We start from the raw sequence: 18,905 nt of genomic DNA on the forward strand, positions 1-18,905 counted from the left end.
TTGGAAAGTGAGCTATTAAAAATCACTATCTTGCTGATGAGACTAGAGATTCCACACCATTTTTCTCCAAGCAATTTTTGCAGCATTTTCCTGTGTTTGAATCTGGTGATGGATTGCGATGTGTGACAGCAAAATTTAGTTTGTCAGAGTTGAGGAATGAAGTATGCTCTGGGTTTATCATCTGCTGGTCCCTACTGCAAACTTTTGTGCTGCTTTTTGTGATGAGAATCTTGCCATTGCCACTAGAAATGTCTCTCCAAGTAGTAGTATTTTCATCCGCAGGGAAAAATGACCTGGCATGAGGAAACTCTTCACAAGTCTGTGCTTGAACATTAGTACTGGCCTTCTGCTGAGGATACAAGAGAGGCACATGACCACAATCCAGATACAGGCTGCCACTCTCAGAACTCCACTCACTGCCACTTTCTTCATCTCTTTCTGGAGTGTCTTTAAAATCTATTTCCTGAGTTCTCTTAGAGTTAGTTTTCCATTTTCTACACAATTGAATGTGTTTATCCTCTTTCAAGACAGTTCTTTCACTCTTGCTCTTAAGCATATGATGAATTGGCCCAGAGCTAGTGTGGCCATCTGTAATGCTGGGTGAATGTCTATCTTCTGATGTTACCTGAAAAGCAGATGCAGGAGGAGCATTCTCATGTACTATATGACTTGCAGTACACAAAGGTCCTTTGTCTACATTTACAATAGGACCGTATTTTTCTCTTCTTCCATCTTCATTTGGATAAAACTCTGGTAGAGCAACCCTTGAAGCACCACCCAGACTTCTAGAATTATTATTATTATTACTATTATTATCTGAAGTCACTGTTTCATGAAGCATATGTTGAGTTTTGGCCTGTGCTGCATCAAACTCCTGTCTCAAGTCACGTGGTAGACGTTTCTGGGCAACTTTATCATTGGCTTTTCCAGTATTGCCTTCACCACATGATTTGCTTTCCACAGGGTCTGACCTGGCCTGAAGCATGCGACCTCTTCTGGAGCACTCAGCTCCAGGCTCAGAATTTAATTGCAGAGCTAGGAGAGGAGGGAAGGAAAAAGATTAATTGAAGGGAATGTTAACACTGAAAGAAAATCTAGGTTCTTTTGTTTGTTTTTAATGAAGAATCATAAGCATTGTCAAAATAAGCAGCTTATATTTACATGACCATTAGCTAGCTTATAAATAAATAGCACTTCACTTTCCATCTGCATTTGCATTACTGCATGCATTAAATCAGTATGTTCAAGAAGAGAACTACAGAATCCAACATACCTGAGCAGGTAGATTTGCTTTGGGGAACGTGCTGACGAGGTGTTTCCAGCCCTTTAGCCATTGCAGCAAGCTTACTGGCAGCATTCATTATTTTCTTTTCAGCTCTGTCAAGAATTGCAGAACATGGGGGGAAAAAAAAATAATTCAAGGTTAAGGGTAATTCCTTTTCAACTCTGCATTCTACTCCAAGGTAATGTCACTGAGAGTCAGAGAATACTGAAAAGACAGTATGCCAGACAGCTCAGCAGTGACCACACGTCAGTATGAGCAGACTGGAAGGACTTCAGGCCAGGCACTGTATGCTCCAAGGTGGACAAACACCAGGCTAATGTTCACACACCTCTTGCAAAACCAACAGCCATTTCCAGACACACTTGAACTTACCCTTCCTGTCCCCCATTGTCAGTGAGTAGGTGTTGAAGGCAGGTCAAGTAGTATTTGCGCATTTTCCGCGCTGTCTCTTGGCGCTCTCGCAAAACCTCCACTTTAATCATCTCAGCAGCTCGTTCCTTACTTTCCCGGATGTAACAAAGCATATCGCCTGCAAACACACTTCACTGCTACCAGTTTTCCTCCAGAGTGGGGAAAACAGCCAATACCACAAACTGGGATTGTCTAACAGACCTGAACAAGTCAGCAAGGGCAGGGATTTACCTGCCAACATTCCACCCAAATCCTTCTGCCAAGCTTTGCCTACTGGATAAATGCCAGTGAAGGCCACAGCAGGTAGATAGGAAGCATCAGAAAGGAATTCAGTTGCCTGACTCTGCATCTTAAGCCACATAAACTAGGCATAGGGATTTGGAGGAATGCTGGCTGGTAAAATATGGGCTATAAACTCTCCAGTGGCAGCGCAGTTGGCATTTGGGGACCTGTTGAAATTAAGGAAGACCTGGTGCTACACATAATGCTCCCTCCTGAGCCAGGAGGTTGCTGATTAAGCCAGGAGGCACAGCATGAGAAAAAAGCAGATTCTTCCTCAGGACAAATGGCAGGTTAGGTAGATGTTTGCTGGAGAAACAAGATCAGTTCTCAAAATACACATTACCACTTGCAACAAAGCAAGGAAGATGTAACTAGGCTTCACCCATGGCAATTACTTGTCAAATGGTGACAATTCCATTTCTCACATTCACTCTAGTAAGAAGGAAAAACGTACTTCTTGTGATTTGGCTGTCAGATTCCTCTGCAAAACAGCAGAAGGAAGAAGCAAGGGAGTAAATGATTTTCCTCCCCTAACTTTTTAGCTAAGACTTGAGTACTTACACTTAATCTTGCTCACAGCTTTAATGTAGTGTGCACGTATTTCTTCCAGACCTATCACCAAGTCAGAGGATGTACAAGGTTTTGAGACATCTCCCTTTGACTGCAACCTGAAATGCATAAGTCACAGTCCACAAAAATACCAACTCATATCTTACCAAAAGAAAAAAAAATCATCTTGTTTAGCTTTTTTTAATACCTTGGTGGCAATTCCTGGTCTTTCAGTTTAGTCCTCATCTCGGAGTTTTCTGAAATGAGAGCTTCTAGAACCTTCTCATTTTCTATTAAAAAAAAAAAGCATAATTCACTGCACCTCTCCAAGTTCAACAGAAGTTATTATACAAAGTGCTGTTCTGGTGTAAGAGCTCAGTGTGACAAAACATCAGCCAGTGTGCAGCTGTTGCAGCAACAAGCAGATAGGAATCAATCCCAATAAACTTCAATGAAGTCTGAATTTAAAAGTCACCTCATACAGTAATTAAATAAGCTTAAAGCCTTCACATGCTATTACTAACACTATGCTGGAGGCAAAACTTCTGAGCTATCAAGTGTACATGTAGAGAAAGGATGGGATAAAAAATAACAAGGATTGTTTTGACAGACATGAGAAAAGAATTATTAATTTGTGGGTTAGCAATTGTGCTTTCTTTGAGGTAGAGAGATAGAAGATAAACCTTGGCTGTTTTTGTTGGTTTGTTTTTCTGTCTGTTTGTTTTGAGGTTAATAACCAAAAGCCAGTACCCACTGAAAACTAAAAGATGCAACAGATGAGAGAATCAAAGTTGTCTTTAGGTGACTAACAAGCCTAACCTTGGATTTTCTCTGACTTAGCTTCATGTTCCTTCACAGCAAGCTGAAGATGTTTGTGGGCTATCTCTAGCTTTCTTTGCAAGTCCTGGCACACAGCCTCTCTTTTTTCAAGCTCCTGGCAGCAGTGTTCACAGCAAAAATCTTCCTGAGACCCAAGGTTCCTTTTGGTATGTTTCTGACCTGCAACAGTAATTGCTAAAAGTTATACATCAACATGGGACCAAAAAGAGATGAATCAAGCCCAACCTTACTGTTTCCAGTGCTCTACTTAGTTTCTCTCTCTCTCACTGGAAGGCATATAACACTTCAATTAAAATAATCACAAGAGGCTGGAACCCTGTTACAGAAGGTGCGGCAGCATCTATCAAGTCACAGAGCCCTCACAGCCTCAATGCACTCCCACCAGTGATGTGAGTTCTTCAGTCAGCAATGAGACTTGCAGGCTGAATGTTCTGTAATTTTGTATTTTTTTTAAAAAACAGCCAAACAGGGTCTTTTGAAGTCAGCTGAAGGAAACTGTCCCAGCTGGAAAGCCTCACACACGTCTGAGTTTAGTTAAGGAAGACACAAAGACTGGGCTCCATCCAGGAGAGTGGTGGCTGCTCTCTCCAGCCAGGACAGGGCGCTCTAGAGACAGCAGCACTGCAGTGCTTGTATTGTTCTGTGTTAATAGATGGTTTGTTATTTTGGTGTTGAAGGAATTCAAGCCACACTGCAGGCATAAAGCCAGAGACTCTCTTGGGTTTTCTTGCTTTATGGTTTTCAGTTGCGTAAGAACTCAAACTAAACAACAAAGCCCCAGAGAGATTTCTGTCCCTTCCATCAAGTTTTTCCCATCTACACTGTCTCCAGCTTTGCCATAGTACACGTGACAGCTTTGGGAAGAGCTACAATGCTAAAGTATATACTGGGCAGGGGAGGGGGAAGGAAGGAAGGAAGGAAGAGGGGGGAAAAAAGAAAAAAACATCACCCAAGAATTTACATTTTTTCTACTACATTCTTGATCAAAAGAATTGGAAAAGACCTCTAAGCCAGAACTCTAACTCTTGACACAACATCTTTTACATGAATACTGAATTCCTTGTCTTGACCAATGTCAAGAGCAAGTAGTATAATTCCATCTTCAAAGCTCCAATTTAGTATTACCCATTGGCAAGACAGTTTAGACCATACCCCACTCATCATGATCAACACTGACCTGCACATGAGCTGTTATATACAGAAATATGTTAGTGTTCACAGCATCCAAAGAACACATACACTGTAGCAGACACAGTAGCTATTTCTTTACTCCTGAAGAATGGCTTTATACAGCAGAAATCTCCTAGCATTCAATAAAATTAAACCTCAAAGCCTAGCATCAGATCAGTAAACTGGAGACCAGAACCATTTGCTGCAGGGTATTTTTAACCTAGCTTATGCCACATGAAACCACCTTACAGTCAGAAGAACTGTATCTTCCTCTATCACCCAAATATTCCCTAATTAACTCACTTGGCATTGGGGTCATCACTAGGACACTGACTATTAAAGATTGCTATTAACATGCTTAATTTGATGATGCACAATTTACCAAATTAAGATCAAACCCAGCACCTTTGTTTGTTCCAGTTTCCTGCAAGGGTGTCTTTCTTCTTAGTCTCCTTTGTGCTTCTGCTCGGTGTCCAACACACACAGGAGGTCTTGCCATGTCCCCAGTGTCTCCTGCACCACATAGTGGGCAAGAGTGTGATTCTCTATTTGCATTACTCACTAGCTCTTCATATTTCTGCAATGGAAAAAACACTTCCTGAAAACTCAACACATAGCAAAAAAAAGTGTTCCACACCATCTTCAAGTAGGCAAGTAGGATGTTGTACATAAAAACAACCAACCCTGACCACCAGGAGCTTTAGTAATTGTGATGCAGGTACTTTAAACCTGCAACAGAGCTGCAGATTGCAGGTCAAATCAGGAGCAAAATATCTATTCTATGATAGAGAAGTTTTATTTAGCATAAATCACTGCAACAGCAGTACCTCAGTATCTTGAGTATTATTTTGGAAACGACAGTAGCCCTTAACACTGCAGAACTACACTGTGTCTTTGGATAGCTGAAGCTAACTTGTTTGTTAAAAAGAAAGGAGACATTGTATTACAAAGACTGCACTAGGTAAGGTGGTTCAAGCCAACCAACGTTTTGAGATTCAAAGGCATATTAAACATTTACCAAGAGACATTCATATCCATTACAGAAGATGCATCAGGCACATGAAAAAAGCTTCCAATTCTCTTTACCAGCGTGAATATGACTCATGACAAGACAACACTAAAGGACCACTTCCTGAACAGAAACACATTGTCACTACAAAAATGGCAACACTGCCATGAGAAATCACTACAGAGTCATTTTCCCCCATCCTACCTTCTCTTGAAAAACAAGACATTCTCTCTGTCCTATTCTTAGATAATTCCCAAGCTGCTAAATGCTGGGTGGGAACAGCATTTCTGGGGGAATGCTCCCCATAACAAAAAACTTACTACAAGCATAAGCATTTAAAGAAGAAGAATCTGCTAAAACAACAGAAACAAAAGCTGTTGGACACAATTTGTCTTAGCCTCAAACTCCTACAGAAGAGGTTAAGACCCCTGTCCTCATTTGGGCAGGCATGTTCAAAAGGACTTCCTAGAGCCACAACAAAAAATAAGCAACTGTTATTCCCAAGACAGAACTGAATAACTGACAAATTGACCTCCTACAGGTAATCTGCAAAACGGATTTACTGTTTTCATCTTTCTTTGTTTAAGTAGGAGGGGAAAAAAAAGACTAACACGATCCACAATCACTATCCAATCACCACTACAAACTGAATTTTGCAGCTATGCAAAAATCTGAGGTGAGCCATGACAGAACCCACCTAAGAGGTCACAAGGATCTGCAACATGCTCCCAGACTAAGACGGTGGATTCATCTCCTTAATTTATGACTCTTTGCATAAAGAATGACACGCCTAACCAGGCTTTCTCTTTGAAGACTGAAGGTGTCAAAGCTATACCCTTTTCATCTTCTAATGGTAGATTTAGCCATCTTTTAGTTTTAAAGGACTCTTGTTATCAATGAACACAAACATTGAATATTCTGTTTTCTCCCAATGTGAAATATCCATGTAATCCTGAGAAACAGGTCTAAGTGACTGCTCAAATGCCTTTTCTGACTGGCAGAATTTACAGAAATATTACCTCTTTCCATTCTTGCTCTTTCTGTTCCAGAATTGTGCAAACTGTGGTTCTATAGGCCTTTTGTAAGCAAGACTTCAGTCTGTCTTTGCATTGACTATTTATTTGGACATGAGTGTCAAAACCCTTATCCTTCCAAGAATGTTTACTATGTGGGCACTTCACCAGTTCTTCATGAATTTCACTCAACAAATACTCAAGCTCAACCAGAGTCTTCTCCTCATACCGATTAATTTCCTCCTGCAGTCTCTTGGCTTCCTGAGCCTCCCATTCTCGCTGCTTTTGGTCTAGTAACATCTTTATTTCTGCTTCTTTCTGGATGGAGAGATCATTCTTCTGCTTTGCAAGATCCTCCTTTGCTGTTGCAAGTACCTCTTGAATTCTGTTTCTATGATCATCTAAGAACGACCGGTAATCATTCTCATTTTGCTCTTGGATCTGCAGGATTTCCTCTTGCTTTTCTTTGTTCCACTGTGCACGAGCCTTTGCTAGTTCTGCTTTGATAGCTGCAGGGAGTTCTTCTTTCTTTAGCTCCAATTCCTTCCTGAGAGAAATTATCTTTTCTTCAAGTTCCTTCGTTCTTAGTCCAGATCTCTCTGTACTCTCATAGTCTTTCTTCCATTTCTCTTCGGCAGCTGAGAGAACCAGGGCTAACTGGTAAATATATAACACAGTCACTATAAATACATACACACATTTACAGATACATAAAATATAACTGAGTCATTATCAATCTATTGGAGATACTTTCATGCTAATGAAAATTAAACTTATATAGGGGGAAAATGGGTATGAACCAGAGTAGACAAGAAACACCTTTCCTTAATGATGCCCTGCCTATGTCTGCATTAACTCCTCAGTAATGTATGGGACCTGGAAGACTGAACTGTTTATCAATACTCACACACAAGTATTTTGGACTACCTGCTTTGCTGTAGTCTGTTGGTGTTCTTTTTCCCATTTTTCTTGTTCTAGCTTTAGATTTAGTTTGTACTCTTTGAGGTCTGTTAATTCTCGCAGCCACTTGGCACGAGCTTGGGTTAAAGCTGCATCTACCTTTAAGCAGATTAAACAAAACAAAATCCTATTTCAGTCACCACCACTGAATACATTTTTATTATTACTCTCATGTAACAGTGCAAGAACAGAGTTCAGTTTGGATTGCTCATGTTTGCAGAAATAAAAGAATCAGACCAGCAGCATTTGATGCATTTCTTGATGAAAAAAAGCCGAAATTATGAATATTAAATTTATCTTTAACAAAATGCTATAAAACCTAAGTCAGTGCTGCTCATTTCTGGTCAGAACTCATGCAACATTTGTTTAACAATGTGACAAACAAGCTACACATGCTACAGCTTGTTCATAACTTTTTTAAAACTGTATTTCTAACAGAGAAAATAACTACTGAGCTTAAAAAGATGATAGTGGAAGAGACCACTTTGTTATTTTAGATGACTAAGGTGCACACAGCAGTTTCACAGGCTCCAGGCAGACAGAACAATTATTTGTTACCTGGCTGGCAAGATTTTTATGGTATTTATTTTCCAGTTCTAATTCGAACTTTTTTAAGGCCTCTTCAGAGACCTGATTTCCTTTCAGAGCCTTCTGGATCTGCAGCCTCTGGTCTTCAACAGTCCCTTCTAACTCTTTAGTTGGAACTTCATCCACAACTGTTTGGTCAGTTTGGCAGCTGAAGTCATTACATTCAACTACAGTTCTTCTCACTTCTTCCAGCCTACTTTGCCATTCTCTTTCTATTTTGGCAATGACTTGTTCTTTATTCTAAGGGAAAAATATTTTTTAAGAAAATATCTCCAGTGTCCAAATAACTAGAATTTCACTAGTGTCTAACAAAAAAACCTGTTTACACCAATAATTTTCCCCAACAGGGGAACAACAAAACCATACACAGAGAGGAGAGAGTTTGATGACTCATCACAGCTTTCTTCTATGGGACAGGATACACAAAGGACTTTCATGTGGTAACAATAAAACAACAGAAAGCATAACCACTCACTCAAGGATCAGGGTGGAAAACCACAGCATATTACCAGCTGTGACATTCAGGATATTCTGCTTGTTACTTTAAGTTCTTGGTGTTTTTTTCCAAAATCTTAAACATGACTAATACCTAATGACTTCTTCAGAGGCTCTTAAAATGACAGATCCTTAGCAGTCACTTCCAATGGCAGAATAACAGCACATAAATCTACATACGAGCTCTGTTTCTGTAAACATGCAACAAAAAAATCTGAAATTCTCTAAATTCCACACCTCTTTTTCTTCCTTCTCCCAGTGAACCTTGGCTAACGCAACTTCCTTTTCAACCTGCTGTTCTTTTTCTTCCAGCCACTGCCTCTTTGCTGCCACCATGGACCTGCTGTGTTTCTCTTCAAGCTCAGTCTGCAGAAGTTTGAGAGACAGCTCTTTTTCTTCTAGCAGCTGTTTCTTGAGCTAGATAAAAATAAACAAATAAATAAACTAAGTATTCTTAGTGATGAGAATGCATGAGAAACATGACCAACTCTCTAGAGCTTGTGCACTCTCTACTGATGACACCTGGACAAGAGACTCAGCTTTCAGAAGATGTTTTAAGATGTGGTATCAGAGGTTATAATTATAGGTTATTGCTCTAAAATAAGTGTTCTTATCAAGCATCTTTATTGCAATCATACTTTGAGCTGCATCTCTTTACTGTACTTGCTTAGCCAGATTGTTGACCTGCTTCAGTCTTTTCAGACTGGGATCTTCAGAAAAGCAAAGTTTTTCATCAATATAGCAGTCTAAATTCATTGCTACTTAAAAAACCCACCATATTTTTAAGTTAGTTTGATATAGGGAGAAATAAACTTGTATCATCATTCATTTTTTTTTTAAAATGTCTCATGAATGTAAAACCTCACACTGTTGACTGAGCATCCTCAAGAGTCAGAATTATGGAAGTTCACTACCTGAAAATGAATAGGTATTGGAAAGAGTTACTTGCACAGTATTTTAAACCCCAGGATACAGCAGCAGATTAATTTGACAACCAAAAGATCATATGCATGACCTTTCTGATGTAGCTGCATCTCTTCCAAGTATCTTCCCCCAATAATTACAAAAGTAAATATAACTTCAGAATATTACATCTTGAAAACAGTCTGAAGTGATATGGTTTATAGATAGTTCCATTTGTACCTTCTCTTCCTTCAGCTGCTGCTCCTGTTCAAATTTCTGCCTTAAAGTAGCTTCCAAGGTGTCCTTCTCCCTAGAGAGTCCAATGTAACACTCCTTCACTGTAGTCATCTCTCTGTTCAGCTCCTCTATATTAGCCCTTCACAGGACAGGTTATTTATTATCATTTGGTCTTTACACTCACAGGACAGCAAGATGAATTTAAAGTGTAACTAGCACTGAAGGCCAGACAGGAAATATGAAAGTTCCAGTAAAAGTGAAAAAAATACTAAGTCTTACTTTAACTGTGATATTGTCTCTTCATAAGTTTGCCTAAGGCATTGTTTCTCTGCAGCACATCTCTCCAGCAGGTCCTTCTCAAAATGTGCTTTTGTATTTTCATGGTGTTGTTGGTAAGTTCTTTCACACCTACAATTTCAAGAAAGGAAAATAATTACCTGAGGTTTTTCCCTCCCTTTCAAACAGGGTTCAACTTTTCCTTAAGAAAATACCTTCCTAACACAGACCTCCTCTTGTACCTGATAGCTGGAAAAAGATTACATATGCAGGCTAAACTCCACAAATTACACTAAACAAACTTAATAGACTTACCTGTCAATGGCTTCTTGCTTATCATGATCAAAATCCTCAACCATCTTTCTCATCTGACAACAGAGATCTTGATTTAAACTTTTCAGTTTTTCCTCATTTTCCCTCAGTTTCTCAATAGTCAAAGTATGGTCCTGGACAGACAAGGGTCAAGTAACATGTGGGTTGCAATAACCTTTTCTAATCACAGGTTTTAGCAGGGGATGAGGATTTTTTGTGGGTTTTTTTTTTCTGTAGGGATAAGCAGCATCTCTGTCTTACCTCAACTTCCTGTAGCAAAGCTTGGTTAGCCTTTTTAAGCCTCAGAACTTCTTCCTTCAGATGATCAGAAGCCAAAGGAGTGGCCACCGAAGGATCAGTCAGATTTGTGACAGGCTGAAAGTAAATAAAATTCAGATGATATATTTCAACATCTATAAAATTTACAAGTTGATGCTTTTAAAAGTTAAAAGCTGTCAAATAAAAATTGTACTTAAAAAAAAAAAACACCAAAGGAAATGACTGCAGTGCAAGATATCACAATATCAGTTATTCCAGCTGAATTCTTGAAACTCAGTATCATGACAAGTTCAAAGAAGCACAACATTTGACACTGTTTGCAAGCTGAACCATTACTATCATCCAACAGAGAGCACACTTCTCAAGTGCATGGTATTCCTATCCCACATTCATGTCACCATGTATAGATTACAAAAGCAGGTATTACAAGTCTGACCAGTTTATAAAAGGAAGGTGATGATGGGGTGAATAGAGATGCAATATCAAGGAGGTTCCCTGTTGATCAAATTACACAGTGAAGGCAACCTGTTAAATGTTCCATTTGTATCATCTAAGAGCACTATCAGCTTTCTCAGAGAAACTACAAGGTCCTCTTGGCTAAAGTAAATCTCCTTTCTCCAATGACATTTACTTGGACACAAGCAGAGTGGCCATTAAGCACCACCAAGCAAATAAGGCACCAGATCAGAACTCACCCAGGAATGCATACACTGCCCAAGTTGTGCTATTCAGTTTTCTTTTGCACCAGAGACACAAAACAAGGTATCAGCCCAATGCCAATACCTTCCCTAAGAGTTGCTATGAATACTCAGCTATGGGTAAATTTTTGATCTATTCTCATAAGGAGTTTAAATGTTGGTTTGATTAACTAAAAACCAGTCACACTTAACTTTTAAAGAAGTATAAAATAACAAACCTCTGACACTTTTGATGCTTCTTCTGCTTTCAACTGCTTGTATTCCTCTAATGTCTTCTGGCAGTCTTTAAGATCATTTTGTAATCGACTAATCTGGTTTCTCTTCATTTTATTACTGCTCAATAAACGTTCCAGCTCAGCTTTTAATTCTACAATAATTTCATCTTTAGAGAGTTCTTTTTCTATGTCTCTGTTCTGTATTGCACTATCAGGGAAGACATAACCAGTTCAGTATTTAAAAGACAAAACATATTTATCTGAAAGGCAGTGGTAGCAAAGAGAAGAGCAACTAATGCTATGACAAATACAGATGTCTAAAACATAGTAGCAAAAAGAATGAAAGATCATAGATACAAAAGTATTTTCATCAAGTTGCAATTAATAGAGAACTTGTTTAATTCAGCCACTTCCCCAAAAGATTCATTCTCACATGATGGGAGGTGTTTGGAGACAACTCAGCTGGTTGATGTAAAGAAAGCTTTAGCTCTTAGTAACTATGTGGAGTCTTTGAGCAAAAAAGTATCCATACAATTCAAGGAACAGTAACATAGTCCCTATAAAATCTGAATATTTATTAAGCAGTAATTAGGCAACCAATTTATGGTATGTTGATCCAGTAAGATGATTTTTTACACATCACTTGTATAAATTTCTTGAGGATTTTTGATTTTTCTTTCAGCAAGAATCACTCAATACCTGCAGAACCCTGGCTTCTTTCCAGTGATTTTTTTAATTCCCAAATCCACATAGGAATCACCCAAGTTTGTATGCTGCTCTCCCTCTGCATCATTCAAAAATACTCCAAGCTTGGCAGCAGATTCATACAAAGTTATTTCTTCCTTCAGTTCCATTAATTCTTCCTGAAGGGAAGAGACAAAAAAAATTATGCTGAGCAGAGAGACTCCAAACACACACATCAGTCCCATGACAACTCTTCCAAAGAAAACAAATACATGGAGCTATTATTTCTAAATACAGTTGCATTTAGCTGCATTTTGTTGAAACATCTAGCAATAATTTATACTATAATTTTTGATACCTCTAGTAAAGCACATGTTGAAACTACAAATTAAAATATACTGCGCAACAGAAAATATTCCCTACAGTACTTATTACAGTTCATGTATGAAGTATTATTTCTTTTGCTCTTACTTTCATTATGAGATCAGATTTGTGTCAAAACATAAGCCCTGCTGTGTTTGAAATGGGGGGAAGGAGGAAGTCCAAAATGCAACACTGGGAGCTGAAGGACTTAAAGGAGATGTATTTGCTTCTCCAACACATTAAAAGTGCTCCAACCACCAACCTCTTAGCTATAATGCTAATTGAAACAGGAAAATATTTCAGAAAATTCTTAACCTGCAAAGCTTTGTTCATGTTACTGCTTATAATGTGTGCAGACTGAGCTTGTTGCAGTTGAAACCGTAACTGGTTTGTCTCCTGCATTGAGCCTATTATAGAAAAGAGAAAAAAAGAGTAAGTCATAAATATGCAATAAAGACTATGCAATCTGAAAAAAATCTGTTAAAAATAGCAATGTTGATTCTGGCAAGAGACACTACTCTGTTTCTATTTCCTTGAGCTTACTAACAGTTACTATAAACATTACTATCAAAAGACTTCAACGTGTAAAGGCTGATAAAAGTCAAACACACAAAGAGCAAAGTATTTCACAAGCTATTCCTACAATACAGGTTTCCAAGAATCAACCTCCAGCCCCCAAAACAATACTTTTCTCCTTGAGGTTTGAACTTAGAATGGCAATTCAAGTCAAACACCTTAACACAAAATTAAGCAGCTTGCTCTCAAAAGCTGTTGTTTAGTACAAAAGAAAATTTACACATAGGCAGCACAAAAAACGTATGTACATAGCTTAATCTGTTTGGGATTTGGGGTGGTGTTTGGTTTTTATTTTTCTTAGCTTTTACATTTCAGTCTAGACTTAACTATATTTAGCTTTGACTAGTGCACTGCATAGGAAATGGTGTAATACACATTGAGCTTGATGTTAATTCCACTTCAATGGGAACATCAAAATGCAATTTCAGACTTAGAAAAATTGAAGACACTTCTGCAAGGAAAGATAAGGTATGAGTAAAAGGCTGACCTGTTTGCAGTAAGTTTGCACATTGCTTTTGGCTTTCTTCTAGGCTTCTTGTCAGTCGATTGATTATTTCAGTTTTTTCACATTTGGTTTCTTCCAGCATCTTTTCAAGTTGCTTAACATGCTCTCCCAGATTTTTGCAAAGCTCTTTCTAGGAAGAGAGATTCTTTCTATTCATGTTACAAACATCTAACCACCTAGGTCAGTTTCAGATACAGAAAAAGTCAATACATACATGAAAGCTCAGGAGAGCAACTAAGACAATTAATTCTTGCCTCCTCTGCATCTGCTATGTACAAACTCACAATCTGAACACACAACTGCCTGGAAATGTTTAAAAAAACATGCCACATAAGCTTCATAATATTGAGACTTTCCTTGCCATTTCCTTAGCAGCTTCCAGAAGGAGCTACCAGAATTACAGGTCAATAAGTGCAGTTAGGAAACATGGTGAGTCCTGTAGCCTCACCAGTATAGTACTCAGCAGCCTAAAATACCTTCTCACCTGCTCTCGGAGTGCAGATGTTGTCGTATCAAGCTTCTGCTCTAAAGATAATATTTGCTTTTCATACTTCTGCTTGAGTGATGAAACAATGGCCTCATGTTGTTCTCTGGCTCTCTGAAGGGCATCTGACCGCTGAAGTTCCAACAGCTGCTTCTGCATGCTCTCCATGGCTACCTCTGCCACTTTGGATTGCTTCAGTACCTGTAGGAACAGTATTAGAATTACACATCTTTTACTTTTGTTCCAATATTCTGTATGTCACTTCGGGGGGTTTTTTTGTGCAAGAGTTGCTAAAAGTCCTCAGACAATCCCTGGGTTTTAATGCAAACTATTTTCCACTAATGGATCCTATTCATTCATCATCCTTTCAGCTTCTGCAACGATCATGAGCAGCATTTCAAGAGATCAGCACTTAAGTTTAATGCAAATGCACCACAGATATAACTGTAGAGGTCTTCCACAATAAAAGGTCTAAAAATATTTGCAGTACCTGCTCCTCTTTGGTAGAAAGAGTCTGAATTTGAGCTTCAAGGGCTTTGATTTGACCTTCAAGTTGCATTTCCCGTTCTTTCCCACTCTGATAGAGTTTCTGAGACTCATGAAGACTAAGAGCCAAACCATCCTTTTCATCTAAAGAGAGACACAATAATTGTGTGAGAAACATGGCCAGGCCACCCAATAGCTTCATGGAACACAACTGTTCAGTACCTGCTCTACAGAACTATTCACTGTGTCTCACACCGTGGGGCAACAACAGAAGACAGAACAAAAACATTCAGTCAATCTCCATCCAGCAACCACTTTGTCCTTCTGGTGGCAGGGAGCACCCCAATGTACTGTTTCCACTGGGGTTCTGAAGGTACAAGCCACATCCTGTCAGCAGCAGGACCTAGCATCATGCCTTACACCACTCCAAAGGAGAGACAAAATGATTCCCCTGGAGGAACAGCCAAAACACAGCAAAATGGTTGCCAGTTGAAGTTTTCTCTCTCCTTTGCTCCTTTTGCATTCTGAACAACTATATTTGAAAGTCTTTAAGTTCATGACTTTTTTTTGTCTGCTCCTATAAGAAATGGGACACTAAGAAAACCACTAATCTCCATTATAGATTTTATAATTTTTGAAAGCTTTTCTCTACATACAGTCCATGAAATGGCTTGTTGAACCAGGCAGCACACACACACACACACACACACACAAAAGGCTTTTTTTCATAGATATACACTTCTATTGGGGCTTGGGGGTTTTATTGTCGCTTATTTGGTTTTTTTTTTATTTTCTGTACTTTTAATACATTATTTTAGAGAACTTCTCACTTTTCCACACATTTGTGATGCCTGTCACACAGGGAACCTGGAAAACAATGGTGGTCTTGAAAGTGCAGTAAAAGTTAAGACCATTATGCACCAATCACCAATGCACAGGCAACAATCCAGAGCCTTTTCTCTAGAACAGTGTTTTGGGGGAAGAGGGTTAGATGCATATAATCCCAAATCAAGTGTATAAATATGATAAATACCTGCAGAGACACTTCATAAATCAGTTTCAGAATTACAAAGTTGCTAGATAAGAATCAAATCTGAGTTAGCACAAAACATTTTACCTTTGACCATCGAAAGCTGATGATTCAAATATCTAATCTGCTGTGCACTCTTTTCCAGCTTTTCATTCAGTTCTTCCAGTTGTCTCTCTCTTGCTTTATTTAGAACTTGAAGTTGAAGGATCTTCATATTTTCTGAAGAATCTGCCCAATTTCAAACAGCATGCAGACAAGTCAGACAGAGACCAACAAAGTCATTATCATAATTCCTGCTCCAAGATACTTTGGTTTGATAGTGCTAAATTCATTGCTGGTCCACAGATTTGCATCACTTTTTTAATCCACATTTGATTCACATCACCCAGATGGCTCTGGCAGCAACAGCCAAAGAATGACAGGAACTACCAACATGGTTCAAACCCAACAGCAGGCCCAGATAAAGGTTTATGTGTGTGAATTCAGAGTCTTGTGGCCACTACAAGTTTTCAAAATGTCTAACAAGGTTGTTCTGTCATTTGACATGTACCTAACAGAAAAGCCCAACATGGCATCATGCAAAGTACACTTCCTAAGTTGTCATTTTCCACTATTATGAAAAGACAAAGTGCCAGCAAGACTTGACATCGAGCCATCAGAGATAATTTCTTTCAGTCTCACCAGTCAAAACCACATTTTTAGAATCCTGAAACTCAAACACCCTGATCAAAACCAGCAGATTTCTAGATACAAAAGATCATATACATCAACAGCCTTTCGGTTGTTCTCTTACTAAAAAAACCTACTGAATCAACGTTTTCTATCACTGATTCCCAGTGGACTTCTCGGACAAGTTTATTTCAAGTCTAAGCAGCAAACACTTACTTTCATCATTGCCCAAGAATTCGCGCTGCAAATCTTCAAACACTTCATTTCTTCTGTTTCCTTCCTGGATTACTGGAATACTTTGATGAATGCCATTTTGGTATGGTTTATAAGTCACTTTGTAAGACTCTGGCGATTGCCCATTGACAACATCAGATGCAACAAATGGCTGTTGTGAGAACATATAGATGAGAGGAAATAAATTCAAAACACAACTGTAGTTTTGCTCAGTGAAGGTACTTTTCATTTTATAGGTTGACATTAAGAAGATACATAGTAGCTCTTCATTTTCAGGCTCCAATCCAGCACATCATTTAAGCAGGATGGAATGTTTGATTAAAGTTTCTACTTTAGAAGAGTGGTAAGAAGTGTTAACTTCACTAGAGGAAGCACATGCTTAAGTGAATCACATTCATTCTATATCATAGACTTCTACTGAGACAACAAGAGGGGGAAAAAAATCCTAACATGCACATATGAAAATCCAATTATTTAATGCTTTCTTGTTTTAAACAGGTTACAGAAGTCTCCCATGACTGTTTAAACTGATAGCAAGAGACTGAAAGCATCTAGAAATACTACTACCAATAGTTAAAGACCAGTGAAAATTTTCCAAGAGACAGAAAAAGGTGTCAGTTTCTGACATACCTTAAGATGTTCCTTCGCAGCATCGGGAAAATTTATTATTTTATTCTTCTGATTGTTAAATTCTGGTTTAAGGCCATTTGTATATGGCGTGAAGTTTTCAGGAAGATGATACACATTGTTCTGTTGGTAGCAACTTGGAGGATTAAACCCATCTCTACCAAGATACACAGCATCAGGATCCTCTTGACTATTCTGGCCATGGTAATCTTCTTTAACATCATATAAATGATTCTTCTCCTCATCATTATGTAGGCCATTCCAGTTCTTTCCATGTTTTTCAACATGATCATTTTGCTGGTCACACAAGAACTGTTCAGGGTAGAGATTTTGTCCTTGTTCATAGCCCTATGAACAGATAAGAGGTTTAGAATTGTTCTCTCAAGACTCAGATTTCCCCCTGCCCTCCTGTTTCTGAGGTCACCAGTCCCCAAGACTCACCAGCCCCCAAGAGGTTAGAGATACTTCAAATGAACAGCAAAACATGTCAACCACATGACTTACAACAGTCCATTATTTCTCTAATGAATTTAAACAATATTTAGCACATTATTATGAACAAGGAGTTCATGCCAATTACACCACTGCTCATATAAACTTACATTTTGAGGATCACTTATCAATGGATGGTCAGTCCACCTTCCATCATGCTTCCCAGGCTCATGTGATCTAGAGAAACACAAGCAGCTATGTACTTATAGCTTCAGGAAAAAACAAATCCAACCATCTCTTCTTAAATTAAGGGACATCTAGTTGACTGCACATTGCATTACAGCTCCCCTTTTACTTGCAATGCTTTTATACACCTCATCAACTGAGACTTTGCTTTATTCTATTCCCCAAAGCACAACATAAAGAACAACAACATGGTGCCAAATGCCTTACTGCTCCTCAGTCTCCTGAATGCTGCAGTCAGAATAACTGGAGAGCTGGTCTCCACTGTCCTCCAGCATATCATGAGGAAGGTCTGTCAACAGTTGTTGCAACTGAAAAAAAACCAAAAAAAATCCATGATAGGCTTTCCAGAAGAATATATACAACTTCAGTCCAAAGAGGTAAGTGAAATAGGCCACTTGCACAAAATCCTGGGTTTCTTCCTCCCAAGGAAAAGTTCACAACAGTGGAATTCACAGAGACTCAGACCACAGAATGCTTACTAGAGTATCAACCAAAGGCCTTTTCTGCCAAATTCTTGTTAAGAGCTGCACCACAAAGAGGTAAGGGAAATGCCACCTGACAGACATGTCCCAGGACAGGCTACTTCTGAAGAATGATCTGCAAACTAATCATGCCAAAGGATTTTCCTCCCTAAATCCCAGGCCAAGAGAGGTACTGGACACTCATAACACACTCCTTCTGAGGAGTCTGGATGGAATTCCAGGTAAGAACCTGCCAGTCAGCGTTACTGAGTGCAAGAAGTCATCAATGCAACGATCAGTCATCTGCTCACGTGTTGAGATGAAGTCACCAAGCAACTGAACACAGAGAAAAATACCAGTTCTGATTCAGGAAATATAGCTGTGCCACACAAAAGAAAAAACAAACACCACATACCTGACTCAATTGTTGCAAAGATTCCCATATAGAATTTACCTCTTCTTCCAATGTAGAGAGGCTTTGATATGAGGCCACATACTGAGCTCCTTGTACATCTGAGCTTTGCACTCTCTTTTTATTAGGTAACTTGAGAAATACACAATCTGTTCAGATTTAGCACCTGCTGAA

General features: G+C 38.9%; 1 protein-coding gene across 1 annotated transcript in view; it reads right to left on the minus strand.

The window, feature by feature from the left end:
• Window positions 1–25: 25 nt before the first annotated feature.
• CEP152 (centrosomal protein 152kDa) overlaps window positions 26–18,905 on the minus strand; it is a 19,215-nt gene continuing 335 nt past the window's right edge. The window contains exons 2-27 of the mRNA XM_009072005.1: window positions 18,066–18,166; window positions 17,783–17,849; window positions 17,184–17,528; window positions 16,536–16,704; window positions 15,738–15,878; window positions 14,625–14,764; window positions 14,135–14,335; window positions 13,633–13,780; window positions 12,885–12,976; window positions 12,222–12,385; window positions 11,526–11,730; window positions 10,592–10,705; window positions 10,334–10,464; window positions 10,022–10,150; window positions 9,746–9,881; window positions 8,840–9,019; window positions 8,078–8,347; window positions 7,556–7,618; window positions 6,566–7,222; window positions 4,943–5,114; window positions 3,347–3,526; window positions 2,736–2,817; window positions 2,540–2,646; window positions 1,658–1,814; window positions 1,274–1,377; window positions 26–1,035 (exon numbers count right to left, since the gene is read on the minus strand). Coding sequence (XP_009070253.1) covers window positions 26–1,035; window positions 1,274–1,377; window positions 1,658–1,814; window positions 2,540–2,646; window positions 2,736–2,817; window positions 3,347–3,526; window positions 4,943–5,114; window positions 6,566–7,222; window positions 7,556–7,618; window positions 8,078–8,347; window positions 8,840–9,019; window positions 9,746–9,881; window positions 10,022–10,150; window positions 10,334–10,464; window positions 10,592–10,705; window positions 11,526–11,730; window positions 12,222–12,385; window positions 12,885–12,976; window positions 13,633–13,780; window positions 14,135–14,335; window positions 14,625–14,764; window positions 15,738–15,878; window positions 16,536–16,704; window positions 17,184–17,528; window positions 17,783–17,849; window positions 18,066–18,166 — 5,265 coding nt within the window. The remainder of the gene's footprint in view (window positions 1,036–1,273; window positions 1,378–1,657; window positions 1,815–2,539; window positions 2,647–2,735; window positions 2,818–3,346; window positions 3,527–4,942; window positions 5,115–6,565; window positions 7,223–7,555; window positions 7,619–8,077; window positions 8,348–8,839; window positions 9,020–9,745; window positions 9,882–10,021; window positions 10,151–10,333; window positions 10,465–10,591; window positions 10,706–11,525; window positions 11,731–12,221; window positions 12,386–12,884; window positions 12,977–13,632; window positions 13,781–14,134; window positions 14,336–14,624; window positions 14,765–15,737; window positions 15,879–16,535; window positions 16,705–17,183; window positions 17,529–17,782; window positions 17,850–18,065; window positions 18,167–18,905) is intronic.

This window comes from Acanthisitta chloris, unplaced genomic scaffold (assembly GCF_000695815.1).
Source record: "Acanthisitta chloris isolate BGI_N310 unplaced genomic scaffold, ASM69581v1 scaffold44673, whole genome shotgun sequence".
NCBI lineage: Eukaryota > Metazoa > Chordata > Aves > Passeriformes > Acanthisittidae > Acanthisitta > Acanthisitta chloris.